Source organism: Adelges cooleyi, unplaced genomic scaffold (genome assembly GCF_023614345.1).
Source record: "Adelges cooleyi isolate 19-005CV unplaced genomic scaffold, UGA_ACOO_1.1 ACOO_flye_CR_arks_rails_tigmint_CR_PRNA_30, whole genome shotgun sequence".
NCBI lineage: Eukaryota > Metazoa > Arthropoda > Insecta > Hemiptera > Adelgidae > Adelges > Adelges cooleyi.
Window position 1 is genome coordinate 16,973,784 of NW_026095971.1, and position 19,758 is coordinate 16,993,541.

Sequence of the window (19,758 nt, forward strand, 5' to 3'; positions counted from 1 at the left end):
GTTAATATGTAAATAGTCAAATAACACATGACACAAGTATAATACCATATCAAATACCAATGCGGTGTTTCCTCTTGGTTATAATATTACACAAGAATTAATTATCTATTCCGGTTTAATTGGCCATAAAGTTAGAGTCTATTGATGTAAGTATACATGCAGTATAGTTCCAGTAAATACTAATTTTAAATAAAAAATAAAATATGTTTATTAATATAAAACGTATTATAGAAAACACCTTTGTACGTCAACAGTATTTGTATTCGATAAATAATTCTATAAATCATGTAGATAGGTTAGGTATAGTACCCGTGGTACTAATAAATGTAAACTATATTATATTATTACATAACTGCCGCTTAAACATTCAGTACAGTCCACTTAATATGACAACTTTTGCGCCGTGATCTAATTTGTTTAAAAAATTTTATGATGTAATTTATTTATTTATTTTTTTTTAGAAACAATGTAACATATTATCATACGGATACGTAACGACTACTTTTACTTAAAATAACATTTAGAAATTGTACATCTTGCATAACGCACTTATTACATCGATAATATAGTATAAAATTATAGAACAAAAAAAAAATTGTTACAGATTATTATTGTTAATGTAATAATAATCGAACTTGCTTACCAACATATAAGTTGTAAAATTTAGTGGCTCGGACGCCAGCCATGCGCTTTAATTATATTTCTTATGATATTGATTCTATCGAGTAACTGCTTTAAGTCGTGACCCCGTAACCTTTTATAAGATACTGTTCGATACCCTTGCACAGGGGTGAACCTGTAAAAGAAAGAATCATTGTACTTTTGTCTAAGTCCAAAAATGAATACCTATTCGTTTCAATTCCAAAACTAGTAACTTGTAGTAGGTACGATGATCTGGCATGGGCAATTTGATATCTTTAGTACAACACGAAAATAATTACTAACAATCGTGTGAGACTCATCGACTTATTAGACTTATTAGACCAAGACACATGATTTATAAATAGTAGTAATAATGAGCTGATGCCATTTGGGTTTAATAACAATGTATATAAAGTTTTGGTTAAGGTGTTGTATGTAATAAAATATTTAGGTAACCATTACATCCATTTATTTTTCAATAAGCCATTTTAAAAGAGTTGCTTCTTTTAAAAATCTTACAAAAGCATGTCCTGTATATTAACTTATATTAAAGCCAAGACAAATATTTATCTTCTCACTATTAGTGTGTAGCATTTTGTTTTTTTCCTATTCGAGACAAGCTCTTAAAGTTATCAACATCAACGTTTTTTAATATTTTATTTTCCATACTTACTTGATTTTTTAAAATCAAGAAAGTAGTATGAACAATTATTATTGTCCCAACGTCGTGACATGAAAAATAATAACGTTGAACTCATCGGTAATATAAACTATATTTTTGAATAATTAAATTATTAATTCTGATCTAGTTAAATATTTAGTAAATAAAAAACAAAAGTATTTATTCACTGGCGAAGTAACTCTACACTCATATCTTATAATTACTAATATTAGTCATTTGAACTTATGTTTTATTTTTTAATATACTAAACTAAAATAAATTACATTTTGCTATATAATTGATGATAATAATGCAGCCAATATATTATTATAATATCATTATATTCATCAGACATCAATTAGTAGTTTAACAGAACCGGTTATTGCGTAACGCACACCCTTTCAACTTGAGCAGGTTTTTTTGTTTGTTTGATATTGTGTGAACTATATTTCAGCGGGTTGGACATCAGCCTATACAGATCAGCCAAACGGGAAACGCATATAATATATAATATATAATAATATATATAATAGGGTTAGTTATGAATAATGCAAATATTCGATTTAATACAGTTCTGTAAACAAATAATGATTATTACGCGGTAGGTGATTTAGCGTATTCGAGTGGGTATAATTATTATTATTGCGGTTGCTATATATGTTTTATGTACCCATGTACATATAGATGCCCGGGGGCGATAACTACAACAAATTGTGTCCGTACGGCTTGTGTGTATTTTGTACTCCAGTCTGCTATACATTATATAAGTTTTAAGTTAAGTTATAAGTTTTGTAAGTTCTGCTGGTCGATAATGGGCCCGAAGAATAGCCCCGGAGTGGTCGCTTTGGAAAAAGACAAATTCGAGAGTGCGGTGCTCGGCCCTCCCCGTTCAGAACGGATGTTTGCAAATACACGGTTTGGTACCTAACCGAGTCAAGTTGCTTTTTATTTCCAATTTAACTAATGCATTGGTACGTCATAAAATCCATAGCTTTTACCGTCGGAAGTTTAAAAAAAACTTCCGCTGTCCGTTTTCATTTCGTTAATGGATGGCGTGACTTCCTCTGTTTGCCGTGCGGCTATTAATCAACGCCAAGGCGCATCGGCGCTGATAAACGGCGGCCAAATATTTATATATATATATATATAAATGTTTGTGTGAGTTTGTCCATTACATATATATATGTATGCAGTCACATCTATATTAATTACACCACACGGTATAGTATTACACACCGGCAAAAAAAATAATAATACATAAAACGCCGAGTAGGTAGTTTTACAATTTGTATATATTCATATTATTTTAATAATTATAATGGCAACACACGTTTTTTTTTTATTACATGACTAAATTTAAAGAGGAAAAAAACAATAATAATAATAACAAATAAATACAATTAAAAAACAAAACATAGTTTTATATATATAATATTTATAAGCTCGTTTGAAATTTTTGATTTATATCACTATTATAAGGCACAATACAAAATATACAGATACAATTAATAGGTATTTTTTTAAATATTATTTTTATTACATTGTTTTAATATTATATGTCTCTCCCGTCGTAGTTTTTGTTTCGTTAATACAACCCGAATGAACCTTAAGTCAAGTAAACTTAATTTTTTTAAAATTATTATCGTAATAGGATTGATTTGATTGACATTAACGCTAATAGTAATATTAACGATTTAGCGTTCGTCCGACGTCCAATAACATCAATGTAGGTAATGTTTATTATAGTTAAATGTATATAATTAATCATATGGCCATAATATTATAGTCTTGGTGCAATATCCATTTTTACTAAAAAAAACACTACGCAATAGGCGAAGCTTTTCTCAGCGGTAGTCAAATTATTTATTTACAATAACACGTATTTACAAATGTCATAATCTATTTATATACATACTAAAAAGAAGTAGCAAAACTGTATAATCAATGTGGAATTTGTGATTTTAGAGTAAGTTGTAAGGTTCATAACAGCGGCGAATCAAGGAAAACGCATGAACTAGGAAACACAATAGGCACTGTCTAAATAACTATATTACGGTTGATTAAACCGTTTATCTATATATGATGTATTAATGTAGTATCTACAACAATAACTCAACTTCAATGGGGTTTATATAATTCTTCAACTTGTTTTGTTTTCAATGAGCATAACCTACAGGTTTACTACTACCATTGATTAAATACAAATCAATGCTACTACCAACTTGGTACAAAGCATACCTTTGTTGATAGTCAACAAGAAATTTTTTTTTTTTTTTTTAGAAAAAATGTATTCTAATAAGTTACTATCGAATATTGGTTGTCGTACAATTAATAAAAAGCGTGTAAAAATTAATTTTGTTCGTTAATTAAATTACTCATGAATAAATATTTTATTTTTATCTTGATAATTTCTCATAATTTTTAATGATGAACTACCTTATGTGTATTTCAGATGAAATAAATTTAATGAGTTGTTATAAAAGACTAAAAAGTTCTAATTTCTCTCGTGATTAACGATTAATGTAATTTATTATTTATTTGAGTGACGATGTACATTAATGATGTAAAAATTGGTGACCTAAGTATAATATAATGAAATTTAAAGTTCACAGACGCATTTTATTAAATTTTGAATCCCACCCGGTTTGTAATTTGAAGTGGAATTGGGATTAAGAAGCTTACAGTTATAATATGATTAACCATCATTTTGATTAGAGAGTAAGGTTGAACAGGATTTCATAAGAATAAATAAAGGAATGTTTGTATTAGTTTTTTTTGTTTACCTTTGATAGACCAGTATCACTTTTGCCTGTTGCTATTGATCCGCCACTGAAATTTTGACATTGTTTTAACAACGCTGAACTTGGAGGAAACAAGTTACAGCTATTTTTTATTTAAATGTAGAGGGGTTAGGTATACAGTTTTCGTATCCAACCGTTAGTCGTTACGACTCCTAATACAAATGTAATTTTGCTATAAGAACACTCGTCAACGGTTAAGTTAAAACCTATCGAATTGGAATCGAAAAGGTATCGTGCCATGAGCAGTGGAGAAACGGCGGGAGAGACAACGTGCCGGGTGTAAAAAAAAATTAGTTGATTTTCGATAACTAATATAAGAAATAATAGTGCACGTCTCTATACTAAACGCGTAGGTATATAGTAATTTATATGCCAAAAACACAGATTTACTGTCAAGTAGTCACAAGGGGCGGGCAGGCGGTTCAAGGAGAGGTCAGGTGCCTCTTCACGTGCAACGCCAAGTGGTCGGATCGGGAAAAGGCCCTGGAACACTGTGTGCACTTGAAAGGTCTATCGCCGGTGTGTTTCCTGTAGTGACGGGTGAGTTCGTCGGACCGCGCGAACCGCCAAGGACATCGGCCCGCGCTCTGGTCGGAACCCGCCGGCACCACATCGGCCAGCACTCCGGCGACGTTTCCGTTGCACGACGGCAACCCGGCCACGGAACCGTTTGTGCCCCACGGACACCGGTACGGCTTTTCGCCGGTGTGCGTGCGGTGATGGGCTTTCAGATGGGAGCTTTTCGTATACTGTTTGCCGCAGCCGGGATGTTCGCACCTGTGTATGGTGCTCGTCTTGCCGGTCGATTTCTTGCCTTGTCCACCGGCGGCGGTCCTCTTGGCGGCCTGCGGTCTTTTGGCGCGGCCGTGCACCGTGGTCGGTGGCGCCCGGCTTTTGGCTTCGGTCGACGGAGACAGCGGTGTCGCGGTGCTCACCGCGGTACCGGCCGCGGTCATCTGTCGTTGTTGGTGCACCACGTTGCGGGCGCCGTCGGACTCCGCCGCGCCGGCCGGATATATATAAATGGATCCGTTGTACGATGAGTCGCATCCGTACCCGTCGCCGGCCAGCCTACACGATCCGTAGTCCGCGGCGGCGTACAGCGGTTCGGTCGCCGAAAGCGGTGGCTGTGGTGCCGCGGCCGATTCCACCGGATGACCGCCGGTAGTCGTCTGGCCGTCGTACACCAGGTCTTGGATTAACGTGTCCAGATCGAGAAGGTATTCGTCTCCGTAACCGGCGGCGGCCGAAGGACTTGGGTCAGCCGCGACGGCGTGGTGCATTTGGTATCCCGTGCCCGCGGTCATCCCGTGGTACCCCTGGTGATGTCCCAGCCACAGCTGTTGGTCTTGCTGCGGCGCCCACACTTGCCAACAATCGTCCTGTCAAAACAACACAAATTGCACATGGTCAATGGTGGTCTTTTAACATAGACATATTTTACGGTTAGGTTAGGTTTACATGGTCACGGCTTTGTTGTGGGTACAGGGTACCAGAGATGTTTTCATCAAATTTGTTGAGGGTTTACTCAGCACAATTTTTTTTAATTTCTATGAAAAAGTTAGAGTCCTAAAGAAAAAAAAAAAGGTCTTCCATATCATGCTATTAACTATGAACTAATAATATGAGTTATGACGTTACTTTCCAAAATAATAATAATTTTGTGATAAAAATAGGCCTAGTGCACAACCGAAAACGTCCAACTTATTATCTTTATAAATATAATATATTTATATTTATGACTTGATTAATTTAGTACAACTACTATTCAGTATAACAATGTCGTAAAGATGTTATATCTTTACTGACGACGTCGTCGTAGCGCAGTTTTTGCCGGTGGAAAATAATTTCCGTACAAAAAAAAACATATATTATTATTTATTCGGTTTCTATAAAGACATGAACCACTTACTACAAAAACAATAATAAAATTTTTCGCAAATTACTTGATACTTGAGAGTATACGGCGTATATGGAGTATACCCTATGGGCACACCACTGCAGGGCACTATATGTAAAGAGTGTCGTAAGACCCAAAACCACGATTTAATGTTTTTCCGCGGAACGGAGAAATCAGCTAAAAGGTTTATAAGGATGCAGTATCCTATTTGGCCGTTGACACATTCTAATTGACTCGAAATAAATTTGAATTTCAACAGTTCCGATATTAATATTGTCGAGCCGATAGATTATTCGTGTATACCCAACTATCAGAGCAATCGGAACCCGGATGTCTGCAATGGTCCCACGCTCAAAAAGGGTGAAGGACAAGTGGAACGGCCCCAACCGTTTACACCTATGTACAATATAAACTTGGCTACCGCCGGGGTGGTATGCGGAAAAGTGGATTCCAATCGAGAGCAACGGGCAATCAAGGTCGACGGGTTTCGTTGCTAAAAAATCGTTCACAGCTGAATTTATTTTATTTAACTTTCCCCCCACTCCTATAATAATTACCGCAGTGTATTGTGATTGCTCGCTCGAATTTTATATATTATTATTATTATCATTATCAGATTAGAGATTGTTCGACGTCGGTTACATAACCCGTCCGTATAATATATTATATCGGTTACGCGTTTTTTATACACCGTACACCCGGAGTCTGTGATCTATATAAGAGAATTGTTCGGCCAACAGGTTTCCGTACCGCGCGCGTTGATCTAGTTATCCGGGACGGGCCGACCGTTTTCTAACTATAATACAGGTGTAGGTACGGCACGCGACAACCACACCGAGTATAGGTATTGCATAATACACACAATGCGTTTACATATTATATTGTAATAACGCGTGCACGTCGAGTCCGGCCAGACTTTCCCCCCTGAGAGATTTCAACGGCCGACAATGAACGCGGTCGGTCGGTGTGCCCGTCAAATCCGCAGAGGAGCTTTTCGAACCGTTTTTGTTTAAGGCACACTCAAACGACATTGCCGAATAGTAATTAAAACATAATATATTTTTATCCGAGACAGCGACAGTTGTTCAGGCTCTAAAAAAAAAGTCAGCAACCAATCAGACACAACCTCAACCTCCAAGTAAGGTTTATAATTTTTACTAAAGTTCTGAGGGAGCTTTCAGAGATTTTAAAAGGTCTGAACTTCCTTAGCCCCATCCCTTCTAGTTGCGTCAATAGCGCGATTTCGTTTAAAACAACGAGGGAGGTTAAACACCGAAAATATTATAAAGCTGCAAGGGCGCCCACAGGGAGAGGCAGGGGTGACAACTCCCCCCCTAGCTTCTCCGCAAGTTAAAAAATGTATATCCAATAACCCAAATTTGTAAAATCTATTACAAAATCAAAGGCGGCCCCTCCCTGAATTTTCACATGCGGGCGACCTTGTAAAGCTGACGATTTTGGGATACACAAGACCCGCTCAGATTGCGCCCATGTAAAAAAAACAGATCCGTTGAAAAATAACACAAAATCATTATCTCACCTCCGGCAATAGTTGTTGCACTTCCGACGATGCCATGGACACGTGCATCCGAAATCGCACAATTTACAATTATTATAATATTATCAGTATATGTATGCACACCACTTGAGTACCGCTCGGTCAACGCATAATAATATTTACAGCACAAACTACCGTGGGAATTAAAAATTGTTTTCTTCCAATTTATTCAATAATATCGACGGACGATGCAAATATTATATTTTTGAAAACAACCGGGTAAAAACTCGTGTTAAACGGTAATTGTTGATGTGTATTTATTAAAAAAAAAACACTCGTGACCGGCGGTCGCGCGGCGACTGCGGCGGCACAGACAACTATCTCTCTACTTGCAGGTAAGTATCTGTCGCGTGCCAGGTGTATATAGTGTATTAATAGTAGGTGGTAAGTATATATCCCGTCACACGGGCGCGCGCGCAGCGCTCGGACTTAACGCCACCGCAGATATTTATCGCCCCCCGCAGTCCACGGTAATATCCTTAATGGCCCTTCCCCCCTTCGATGGTCGTTTTACCGTCGTTATCTCCGACATCACATTAACCAATATTAAATACACACACCCATACAAACATTCCCACAATAACAATATTCTACTATATTATATTGTACATATATCTACTCTGTGCATTTTCTACCGAGTACCGACTCCGGTAGCTGTCGATAAACGTGTCGCCATCTGCCGGCCGTCGAACCGCACTCAGATAGGGTTGTTCCTGTAGAGAGCACCGCTATAAGTACGTACGGGCCCCTGAAGCTAAAATTGTTTTCGGTTGGTATAATATTATAATATAAAGCCCGATTTGAACATATTACAACCGTATGGGAAAATATCTCTGAGGGGGTCCCTACTCATAAACTAAATAAATACCTCCCCAAACATTTGATATTTTCGTTACCACTACTGGGAACCACTTAAAACTGTAATAATACCGGGGTTTTTATTTTGAAAAGGTAACGCTGTAAAAATAAATTTAAATGTTTACCCTCACAGCTGACCCATAACAGTACTCGGCACATTTCAATTTTAACAGCAATTTTTTTTGAAAATCACAAAGCCGCCCAGTGATAATGATATTCTTTATTTCTTCACATAACTAGTTATTTGATTAGAGATAGCCTTTTAACGTTCTGATATTTAATATAGTTTTAAACTGTATTCAAAGTGAGAATATTTTTTTTCATATTTTACAAAAATAAAAGTATAGACTGTGGTTGTTATTTGATAAAACGAGTGTGAAGCTAAGCGAGGCTCTTTTAATTTGGGGGCCATAGGCTCGCGGCCATCTTACCCAAGTAGGACCCTGTAGGTCGACCGTAGTTGACCATACTTATCCTTACTAACGTATTTTGGTTATTGCTTTCAAAAAGTCGCTTGACATTTTCTAATATTTATTTAAATATCATCCTGTTATACGATAATAAATAATCAATTTGGTATATAATATAATATTACTGAAACATTGCAATATTTATTTTTAGGTATTTACTATTTACTTTATCAAATTTTAAAATTTAGAACAGGAGAAAGAGTGGATTATAGTATTATTTCTATCTGCGCGCTATGCTCTACTGTACTCTACCTCATGTCTTAAATTTTATACTTAAGTAACTTTAAAAGTAATTTTTGAAATCGACCAGTCAACATTTTCAGCAAAATATTTTAATTAAAAAAGTTGAGATAGTACTAAACGTTGCCGTTTGAAAATCTTAAGCTGGCCTAGTTAATGCATAATTGAAAGTATGAAAAGAATAATTAAAAAGTCTAATATCTTTACAACAGTTATACAATCTTTAGTTGGTAGCGTTTTCAAATTTTAACTATTTTATATACATAGTTCTTTAAAATAATAATTGTAAACTGCCTGTAAGCCGGGGAATAATTTTAATGTTTGTTTCTGAAAGTACAGAATCATATTACATTATGATTGTATTGCACGCGTGTACGTTGAGCAATAACAGAGGGTCCGACCGGCGACGGTCGACCTCGTTGTAGACACGGTTTTTTAAACATAATTATTATTATTCTGTTTACACACACACACGACAGTATAATATTATGTGCGATCACAAGTGTAATCGGGGTCAATTGATAAAAAGAGGGTGTGCATACAATAGAATTCACAGTTCGCCGCTTCTGATCCGTCCGACATTTTAGTGTACAGTACATATTATAAATAAACCAATTATTATTACACACATACTATTATTATCGTACATACAAACAATCCGACTTCGCTTCGGCGGAAACAATAATGATCTTTACCGCTCAGCTTGCGGCGCACCCTTCGCGGATATACAATAATAAAAAAAAACACGATGCATGTTATACTATAATAATGTACACAATATGTAATAAGGTTTTGTACACATGCTATACTATTGCACTATCAAAGATTAGACAAAACCAGATGGCGCACTTTCTATGCGAGCAATGTAATCCCTAAACATGTAAATAAAGCGAAACCCTCCTCAAATGCGTGTTACCAGTTACCACTGATTGAAAAAAAAATCTTTAAGAGCAATATTATTGCTTTAGAACTTGATTGTTGTCACCTGAAATTTTCTATAATGAAAAACAATTTTCTATAATATGAAATTCTAAAATGTCTATTATAAAAATTGTTTGATAACATATTATCATAGTAAAGCGTTTTCTTTAAGGACGAAGTGCACTATCTGATTTTATCTAATCTTTGCTACTCATAGACATATTATTATACAGTTATAGATTTTTTTCGGTTATTATACAATAATCACCATATTATTATACTATTTTTTTTGACGGAATGTCATAGAGATAATTATACGGCGCTGATGAACTGAAAAAAAGTATCTAGATAGAACACTTAGTTTTTGAACCGACGGAAAAGAGTGTAACCGGATTCTGGTCATCGTCCGGATGCATTTTTCTGTGGTGCTTTTTCAGGTCGAAATTTCTACAAAACCCTTTGCCGCACTTGTCGCATTGGTACGGTTTCCGGTCTTTGTGAGTGTGCATATGAAAAGCAAGATTGTACATCTGCAACAAAAAAAACAATACAACTCAATTAGTACCGCTTAAATCCAACACACACACACACAAGTCTGGCTGGAAAAGTAGCAACGAGAAATGCAATTGCGTATGCCAAACTCTTTTCAACGTGGTATATTTTAAATGTTTTTATCAAAAACAACGTTTAGCATGATTTTATAATAAAAAGTTCGGAATTGTTAAAACCAAACTAGCAGCTGTGGTCGAAATTCAAACCCGATATGTGAAAAATGTTGTTCTTAAGTGAATCCCTTATTCCTGAACGCGATTAAAGATTTTACTTAAACGACATTCTTTGCACAGCTAAATCTTGACCTCGATATTGAACAGCCTTCAAGTGTGCCATGTACAATCATAACAGTAGAATTATTTTGCTCTAGGCACCTGGTGAAACGCTTTTGCGCACACTGTACACCGGTACTGTTTGACAGCGTTGTGAGTCAGACTGTGATTGATGTAGTTGCCCTTTTGGTGGAACGAACGGCTACAAATCCAACAAAAATACGGTTTTATGCCCAAGTGTATGCGCATGTGCATGTTGAGCGTGCTGCTGCGGTTAAACGACTTGCCGCAAACTCGGCACAGGTGTGGGCGTTCTTGGGTGTGAATGATTTTATGCCGGCACAATGTGGAAGCCTGTCGGAAACCTTTACCGCATACCTATGGAGAAAACACAATAACATTTTTCTAAAAAAAAAATTACACATAAAATTCATATTGGATAGTTTCCAAATGCACTAGAGTCCGAAAATAGACAATCAAAATTAATATATCTTGACATTTAGATTGGAACACATCAAAATGTGTTGTTTTTTATGTTTCGAAGATCACTAAATTCACAAATGGAAACAATTTTTAAATTAATGCGATATTTTATGATTTTATGAAGGCTTTGAAAGGATAGTATTAACAGGCCAGTCACATTTTTGAAAATGGCCATTTCGTCGTTGTAAAATTCGTTTTGATACGAAACGAATCTGTTCTTTGTTTGTAAACAGGACCAAAAACAAACTAAGTACTTGTTTTAAAAGTTTTTAAGTACTTTTTAATATTTTAAAAATTTTTGTTATTCTTAGATTAAAAATAAGTGAATTATCTGTTTTTGTCCCTATACCCCTTCATATTAAGGGGGTTAGCATATTAACTACTTTTGTTATGGCCTTAAGGGTGATGGTTAAAGTAGATAATCACTTATATATACGAGTATATATGCGTTGGTTAGAAGTGATGATCACATAAAATAGGTAACTGAACACACCATCAGCGCATGCGGTTACTTATTATTTTGATTTTTCACTTGTATATGTGTTACTATATATATATCCAATTATTTTTCTGATTTTATCATTTTTAACTTGTCCCTAATAGGTCTTTTATTGGTGACATTTCTCGTTTATTTATACCTTGTTGTATATTCTAATGTTGGTTTCGCGAGTTTGTCTGATTTGTAGAGCTAAATTTCACACAAAAGTTTTTCAGCCGAGTCTGCAACCACAAAAGAGCATTTTTATGTCTCGTTGAAGTACCGAATAAATTTAGATTAGTTGTGGAATTATAATTAAAAAAAAAAAAATTACATGGAGCTACCAGTTACAGCATAAGCCAAGGAGATTAAAAAATTATGTACAATCATGTTTCTGGCTAAAATTGTAGTGTTTATTATCTGACCAAAAGTAACTTAACATAGTTTAATCTATAGAGAATTAAACTATTTTGAATTTATTATTTAGTTCTAATTTAAACGTTGAACGTACAACATATCTCTTATCTCTTATCTTCTATATCTTACCCCTATCCCCTACCCACTATCTCCCGTCCCTATCACTCACCCCTATCTCCCACCCCTATCTCCTGTCCCCAACCCCAACCCTATCCCACCCCCACACCTTATCTCCTACCCCTATTTCCACCTCCAACCCATCTCCGTGTGGTAACGCTCTTTTGGTAACGCTTTTTTCGTTACTCTATTTTCCGGTTATTTGTCATAGCTAATTCCACCCCTTTCCCATTCCCATCTCATCTTCAACCCCATTTCTTTTTTGGTAACGCTTTATTTGTTACGCTTTTTTGACATTTTCATGTCTTAGCTCTGGCACATAACCGAAAAAAGCGTAACGAAAAAAGTGTTACCAAAAAAAGCGTTACGCTGTTATCTGATATGAGATAGGGGTAGAGGATAGGGGTAAGATATATAAGATAAGAGATATGTTGTACGTTCAACGTTCAAATTAGAACTAAAAAATAAATTCGAAATAGTTTAATTCTCTATGTTAAGTTACTTTTGGCCAGATAATAAACACTACAATTATAGCCAGAAATTTGATTGTACATAATTTTTTAATCTCCTTGACTTATGCTGTAACTGGAAGCTCCAAGTAATTTTTTTTTTTAATTATAATTCCACAACTAATCTTAATTTATTCGGTAGTTTAACGAGACATGAAAATTCTCTTTCGTGGTTGCAGACTCGGCTGAAAAACTTTTCGTTACGCTTTTTTCGGTTATGTGCCAGAGCTAAGACATGAAAATGTCAAAAAAACATAGTTAATAAAGCTTGCTTTAATTTTGTTTTTGGTTACAAATTAAAAAAAAAAAGCAGATGGGGTGTCAATATACGTTAATTAAACATTGGACAGTATACTGGAATGTACATTACCTTTCCTTAAAGATATTTTTTTATGTCATAAAAATAAAATAAAATATGGGATGATAATAACAGTAATTGACCATTCAACTTTGTTCCAGCAGTTAGAGTAGCAAAAAAAAATTGTATATTTATACACTTAACGTCACTTAGTTAATAACTCTAGGAAAGAAATCGGGTCTCTACTATACCATTTTGAAAAATCCATTTTCGTTTGTTTTTTTCGGATTCTAGACCCCCCGTGCATTGCAGATTGTAGAAGTTTTATTATATTTCTATTAATTATAATATATATTGTTATTGCGATGATAATAATAATTTTCCAAAACCTGACCTTGCACACAAACGGTCGGGCGCCCGTGTGAACCGGTAAGTGACGCGTTAGGTTGTAGTGGGCTTGAAACCGTTTACTACATACAGGACACTCGAACTCGTTGGATTCGGCCGTAGAAGTAAACGGAGCCCGAATCTGATCTTGGAATCTGTCTCTTGGGTGTGATGATCTTGTACTGGCAGAACTATACGAAGTGTGCTTTTGAATACTTTGCGTTGCGAGGGGACCAGAATAATATTGTCTGTTGTCAAAGGCCACGGCCGTATTACCAGCAACGTCAAACGGTTGCATGTATTTTTTATAAGTGCTTTTCAACGGCTCTGGTTCCATTATTCTGGCGATCGAAAAGTCTGTCATCGACGGTGCAAGCTCGACGGCTCCGTCCATCGATTCGGTTCAGTATTTTTCTAGTAAAATAGTGGTTTCTTTGTACATTTGGCTGTAAGCAATCAAGATGACACATTATAATATAATAATATCGAATTTTAAGTATTATCTATAGCAGTAGCGGGCAAGTCACTCACAAGTATACTAGTACATGTACACGAGTACACCAGAGTTACGTGCCTGTGAGTGGAACGGCCCAACGGGTCTTGAGTACAAAATTATTTTATCATGTTATTCTCAAGATATTGTTTTTTTTTGGGGGGGGGGGGGGCGATGGGACTAATTTCTTCGGTCTGTACCTCTTTAATATATAACTTAAAGAGATCAAAAGTTGAAAAGTCAACTCTCTACTACTCTTGGACATCGGAAATGCTATTTTCAAACGTTGATAATGTGTGCATACCATACCATAGCTCGCAAGTCAAAGAAAAACGCTATAATTTGGCAAAAACAATAATTGAAGAGCTAAAAATGCGTTAACATTTGCATCCGTTTAACGTTTAGCTGTTTTGGGTTCTTAGTCTTATCACAAAATCTGTTTATAAATAGGATTTTTACTTCCGTATATTCTATCCATGTAGAGTTCTGTACACATCCTATCCTTTGCCCAATTACTGGCATTTGTGTAGGAAGTGTATTTTGAGTATTTTACATAATGATGATGATCAAAAGAAAGCGGTCGAGTACTCGGTGTCAAAAATGAAAAACTTAAAACCTACATTGGGTCATAATATAGTGAATGCTATCTTATTAAAATAACACTAGAGCACGTGCTGCTTGACGTTTTGATTGATATGTCAAAGAATCCGTCACCCGATCACTTCTATCAAAAGACACTATATCCTTATAAGAAGGTTGTAATAGTCAACAGTCATCGGTCAAACCTCGCAAAAATGGTGAGTTTAAATATGAAATAATTTTATATTTTGTTATGTCACAAATATACATAGTTATTGCCCACAATAGTACAATTAACAGCTGAGTGATTTACATAATATTATTATGTTATTAAATTGAAATATCATATTATTATAATTTTTTTTTATGAATCAAGACTTGCTTTGGGGTATAATCATTCATTAAGGCGTTACGACGAACTGAAATTACATAATTACTGCATATATTATTATATCATATTATTGTATGTTATGTAGGTACAAATTACAATATCTATTGTTTGGGGTGAGTTGGCGCTTTTTATCAAAAACGTGTTAAAATACTTCAAATCAACACAAAAATAGTAAAGTGGCCTTGTCGAAAAGTTCAGGAAAACTAAAATGGCATAATTTTAGTTTATTTATTAAAAGTTATAACAATAATTATCGAGTTAAATAAATTAGATAATGTAATTGGAAATAAGCAAAACAAAAAAGTCAGCATTATAATATGAAAATATCACTTTGAGGTCGAGAATGTCACCGGTTTGGAGTTAGTAATAAATATCAAAGCGATAAAATTATTACTGTCAAGGGAACACATAGGTGCGAATTTGTGTTACAAAACTTTTACCTTGTACTACCTTGTATTCATTTGCCTACGTTATTTTGATATAATTAAATAATGTTACTGAGTACATTTGTATTATATATATATATGAATATAATATATTAATTGTTATGTATAATTTTAAGTGTATGTAGGTTTCTGATTTATACATTATGTAAGCCGCTATTACATGTATTCCGAATTCCAAAGTCTTTCTCTTAAACTTCCTTTAAAAAATCAAACTTTCTCTAAACAGTTTCTTTAGTTTAAATTTTGAGATTAATGCTTGTACGATTTTAACAGATTTTAAACATAATTTTCAGTGGACAAAACTATTAAGGATGATAGCGAAAATGTATTCTTGATTTTAACTCTGGCCAATTGAAATGCAATAGTTGATTTTTTTATTGAATCATCAACATAATTTTTTTTTTGATGAAGTGCTTGAATATCACTACCATAAAAACAGATCATTATAATCCATTATGATTCAATACAATTTCAGCTACATAAGATAATTTAAGTAATGATTTTTCTGTGTACTTAGGTAATCTTTATAAACCATCTAATATGAAATCATTTATACCATAATAATATTACATTCTGATTTAAAAATAGTATGTTTTGTTTTTTTCGTACATAAAAAGCAATAAGCTAAATCAGTATAATATTTACCTATTACTAGTTATTAATTTATGTGTTGTATATATATAATATTTTTACGATCAAATATAGCATAATTAAAATACAGACATAATAAAATGTACAACTGGATTGAACGCAAAGACCTTCTAAATTAATTAACAACTCTAAATCGGTTACGGTACATGTGTATCTGTTGTCTACAGATATTTTGTTCAAGGCAATATTATTTTTATAGTTTATATGATTTATTCAATAGTAGGTATTGTATAAAGTTTTTAGAATATAACCTTATTCTATTGTAAGAGAGCATAAGTCTGAATCGATTAAGTATTTAAAAAAATTAGAATATTTGTAAGAAGTTTTTTTAACATTTTCTTAATTTCAAATAAAAGACAAGTCTAATGAAAGTAGGACCCATAAAAAAAAGCTTTGGTTTTGTTACACAACTATTTCTTAACTAATAATTGTAATTTTAAAAAGCAGTTTTTTAGTTTTGTCCAAACCTAGAAGTGAAAAGTTGACTGGTTTTTCTTTTAATTCGTCTGTAACCTCTTTCGGCTTTTTACACATGCTTTGGCATAGTATTATGTTAACTTTTCGTTTACTATTATTTTTATTTAAACATATTATTTGAAGGAAAAAAACTATTATAAAATTAGTTGTGATCAAGTCCATTGACATTTTTGTTTACAACTGTTTTACAGTTGAGAATATTACAGTACAAATTGAATATCTATGTTCGATTTAACAGGATTTATACCAAACGAGTGAGTCAGACAATTGGGATAGATTAATTATAATGATAACGAATTATGATTACATGCATACGTATATTATGTATAAACGACATAAAACCAATGAACTCTTAGTACGACCTTTGAGGTATTTACTCACCGTCACAGCAAAGGATTACCAAGCTGGTTCAAATTGCAATGTTGTTTGGTAAATTAGTGTAAGCGATTATTATACACAAGAACAGCTAACACAAAGTAACGTGCTACTTGGAGTTATACCGGAAGACGAACTACGCCTGATGACTATTTTTTTGTAAAAATGAACATCTCTGCTGTCTGTTTTCACATAGCTGCTCGACCCAGCAAAGGCTCTCTACGACATTTCTCCGCCCACTAATTCTTATCGCTTGCAGACAAAAGGCCTATCCCCTTTTGGACCGACTGAGGAATGGCTCGTGTGACATTTTTCACCGGTGATTGATTTTCCCATGTTCGGCAGAAAGAGACATGCGCTGCTTCTGTGAAGTCACCCTCGACACCACATCATACACACTAACAACCATCGGTCGGTACCGCCCACAGGCGGAGCTATATGTGTGTATAGCAATTATATGCAATAATTGTTCTACGCCAGGTATAACTGTTATTACAATCACAGACCTGATGTTTATCCAGTGATATTCTGTTCTATTCGACAATCAATTGAATTTTATCGAAATTATATATTTGAGAATTACCAATAAAAAAAATGAATTTCCTCTAATACATATTTCCTTTTACTAAAAGCACAGAATAGATGCTAATAGTACACCAAGATAAACAAGGCTCCTACTATTTTAAGTAAAAGAGTATGTACCTTTATTCTGAACGGAAGACAGTCGGTTCGTCGTGGTCGTCTTGATGCTATCGTGCTATGCCTGAGGAGATTATTTAAGTTTGTAATGTCTAATGTTGTCCGAGCTTTGATGGTGTCTTTTTTTGCTAATAACGATATAATATATAAAAAACGCACTTGTCAAGTAGTAGCCTTTACGCCTGGCTGAACAATGGGCATAATAGAAAAGGTCTTTGGTCACTGTTGACCAGGTGGCTGCCGGCGCGAGACCTGATAATAATCTGCAAACACTGTCTACACAAAATAGGGGTCGAGATTGTTTGGACTTGACAGCAGGTTGAGAGGTGCATTATACAAAGGTAAAGAGGGTCGTGCGTCATTTAAACCGTCAAAGGAGCAATAATTAAAGTACGAGAAAAAACAAGTTAACAATACTCCGTTTTTAGCAAAATGTTTTACCGTTGTAAAGTGTTGTTAGTGTTGTACCGTTCAACGCTATAAAATTATGTTTATAGTTATAAAAACACTTACGTATCGCATAATCATCATGGTTCATGACTAATGTAGGTGCAATAAATAATATTTTATAATTCAATTAAGTGTATTTTGTATCTAATTAGCCTATTATTAAATAATTATAATGATAATGGCGCCAATGTTATTCAAACAACATTTTATAAAACAAATTGTATTCCTTAATGAAAACAAGAGCGGGTTATTTAAAATGTTGACTGGTCAAATACCTGTTTCGTATTTATTGTGTCAATTGATGGCGTTTATACCCGACAGCAATAGTCTCGCATAAAACGTTTAAGCTTATGGTTAATAAAATCTCAACATCTCAAAACTGGCCATTGATCATTCCGTAAATTATTATTTTCTATTCCATAAAATGTTTAAGAGTATACATATATTTAGGTTACCTTCAGTGGGGCATTTATAAACCAATGTCCAATTTGGAATTACGCCGTGCAACGTGGTCTGTGAATTCAAAAGTACAGGTTGATAATTTAAATTTTTTATGTATTCATTATGATTTAGATGAATTAGGTCTAATATAAAGTTGGGTAAACGGTAAAAAAGGCCGGGGAAAAAAATTCCGAGTAGGTATTATATAATGAATTATACAAAAATAATACAAATAATCAAAAATTAATTAATAAATAACGTTAGTCCAAAATAAATATTAATAATACCCAAACAAAAATAAAAATTCCAGCATAGTCCAAACCAAGCACAATGCAAACCAATTACAGTATAAACCAGAACAGTCCAATACAAATACAGTATACATCGGCACAGAATAAGTTAGCAAAGTTGGGTCAAAGCAATTAATAAATCTTAATAAGCTTCTATTATACCAATAGATTGTTTTACATCATTGTAGTTAATGATGTAATGTAATGTTGTTCATTGTTGTTAATGATAAATAGATTGGTTGGAGAGTTTTGAGTTATTACAATAATAATATATTTGATATCTACAGACTTTATAAAGATATTGGTTTTAAGGTCATCTAATTATGCATTATCACAAAGTTATCATTTTTTTTTATAATAATCGTATAAACTAATTATCAACTATATTCAGCATAAATTATGTTTTAAAATGTTACGCACAAATTAATATATCTACACAAAAAGATTATAAAATTAAAAAAATGTAGTACAATTTTTTATTCGCACTAAGACGTTGTACAAAAAATACATATTGTGTAAATCGTCCGTGGAAAAGAAGCCGCCATCCCCCTTTCCGAACTTCACGCCCGTTACGCTACATGAAAAAAAAGAGTAGTTATCGATCAGTATTATTTACTACAAGGAATTGATCCAGTATTAAAAATGTTACAGTGTTCTCAGACACAAAAAAACCCACATCATAATTAAACCAACTACCTCTAAGCTCCGTATCAAAACTAAATACAATACGGCAAAATTCAAATAGCAAAAGTAAAATAGTTTGAGATGTTTTTCAAAGCATAACATATTTTAAATCTGGAATTAATTCACGTATATGTTTTACATTTGTATTATGAAAGCATTTTTTGAAATATAAATGTTGTTATAATATTTCCTACCAACATAATAAAAACTAATATTAA

The 19,758-nt window shown here is 34.1% G+C and overlaps 2 protein-coding genes across 2 annotated transcripts; both read right to left on the reverse strand.

The window, feature by feature from the left end:
• Nucleotides 1-2,742: 2,742 nt before the first annotated feature.
• Nucleotides 2,743-7,904, reverse strand: LOC126838407 (Krueppel-like factor 1). Its single transcript, XM_050572799.1, has 2 exons — nucleotides 7,545-7,904; nucleotides 2,743-5,486 (listed from the first exon to the last, which is right to left on the reverse strand). The coding sequence occupies exons 1-2, from the start codon at nucleotides 7,590-7,592 to the stop codon at nucleotides 4,527-4,529; spliced, it is 1,008 nt and encodes a 335-aa protein (XP_050428756.1). The 5' UTR covers nucleotides 7,593-7,904; the 3' UTR covers nucleotides 2,743-4,526.
• A 2,333-nt stretch (nucleotides 7,905-10,237) lies between these two features.
• LOC126838784 (fez family zinc finger protein 1-like) lies at nucleotides 10,238-17,100 on the reverse strand. The gene is made up of 4 exons (XM_050573488.1): nucleotides 16,983-17,100; nucleotides 13,572-14,010; nucleotides 10,978-11,253; nucleotides 10,238-10,581 (listed from the first exon to the last, which is right to left on the reverse strand). Exons 2-4 carry the CDS (start codon nucleotides 13,956-13,958, stop codon nucleotides 10,396-10,398), a joined length of 849 nt encoding a protein of 282 aa, XP_050429445.1. The 5' UTR covers nucleotides 13,959-14,010; nucleotides 16,983-17,100; the 3' UTR covers nucleotides 10,238-10,395.
• Between the last annotated feature and the right edge of the window lie 2,658 nt (nucleotides 17,101-19,758).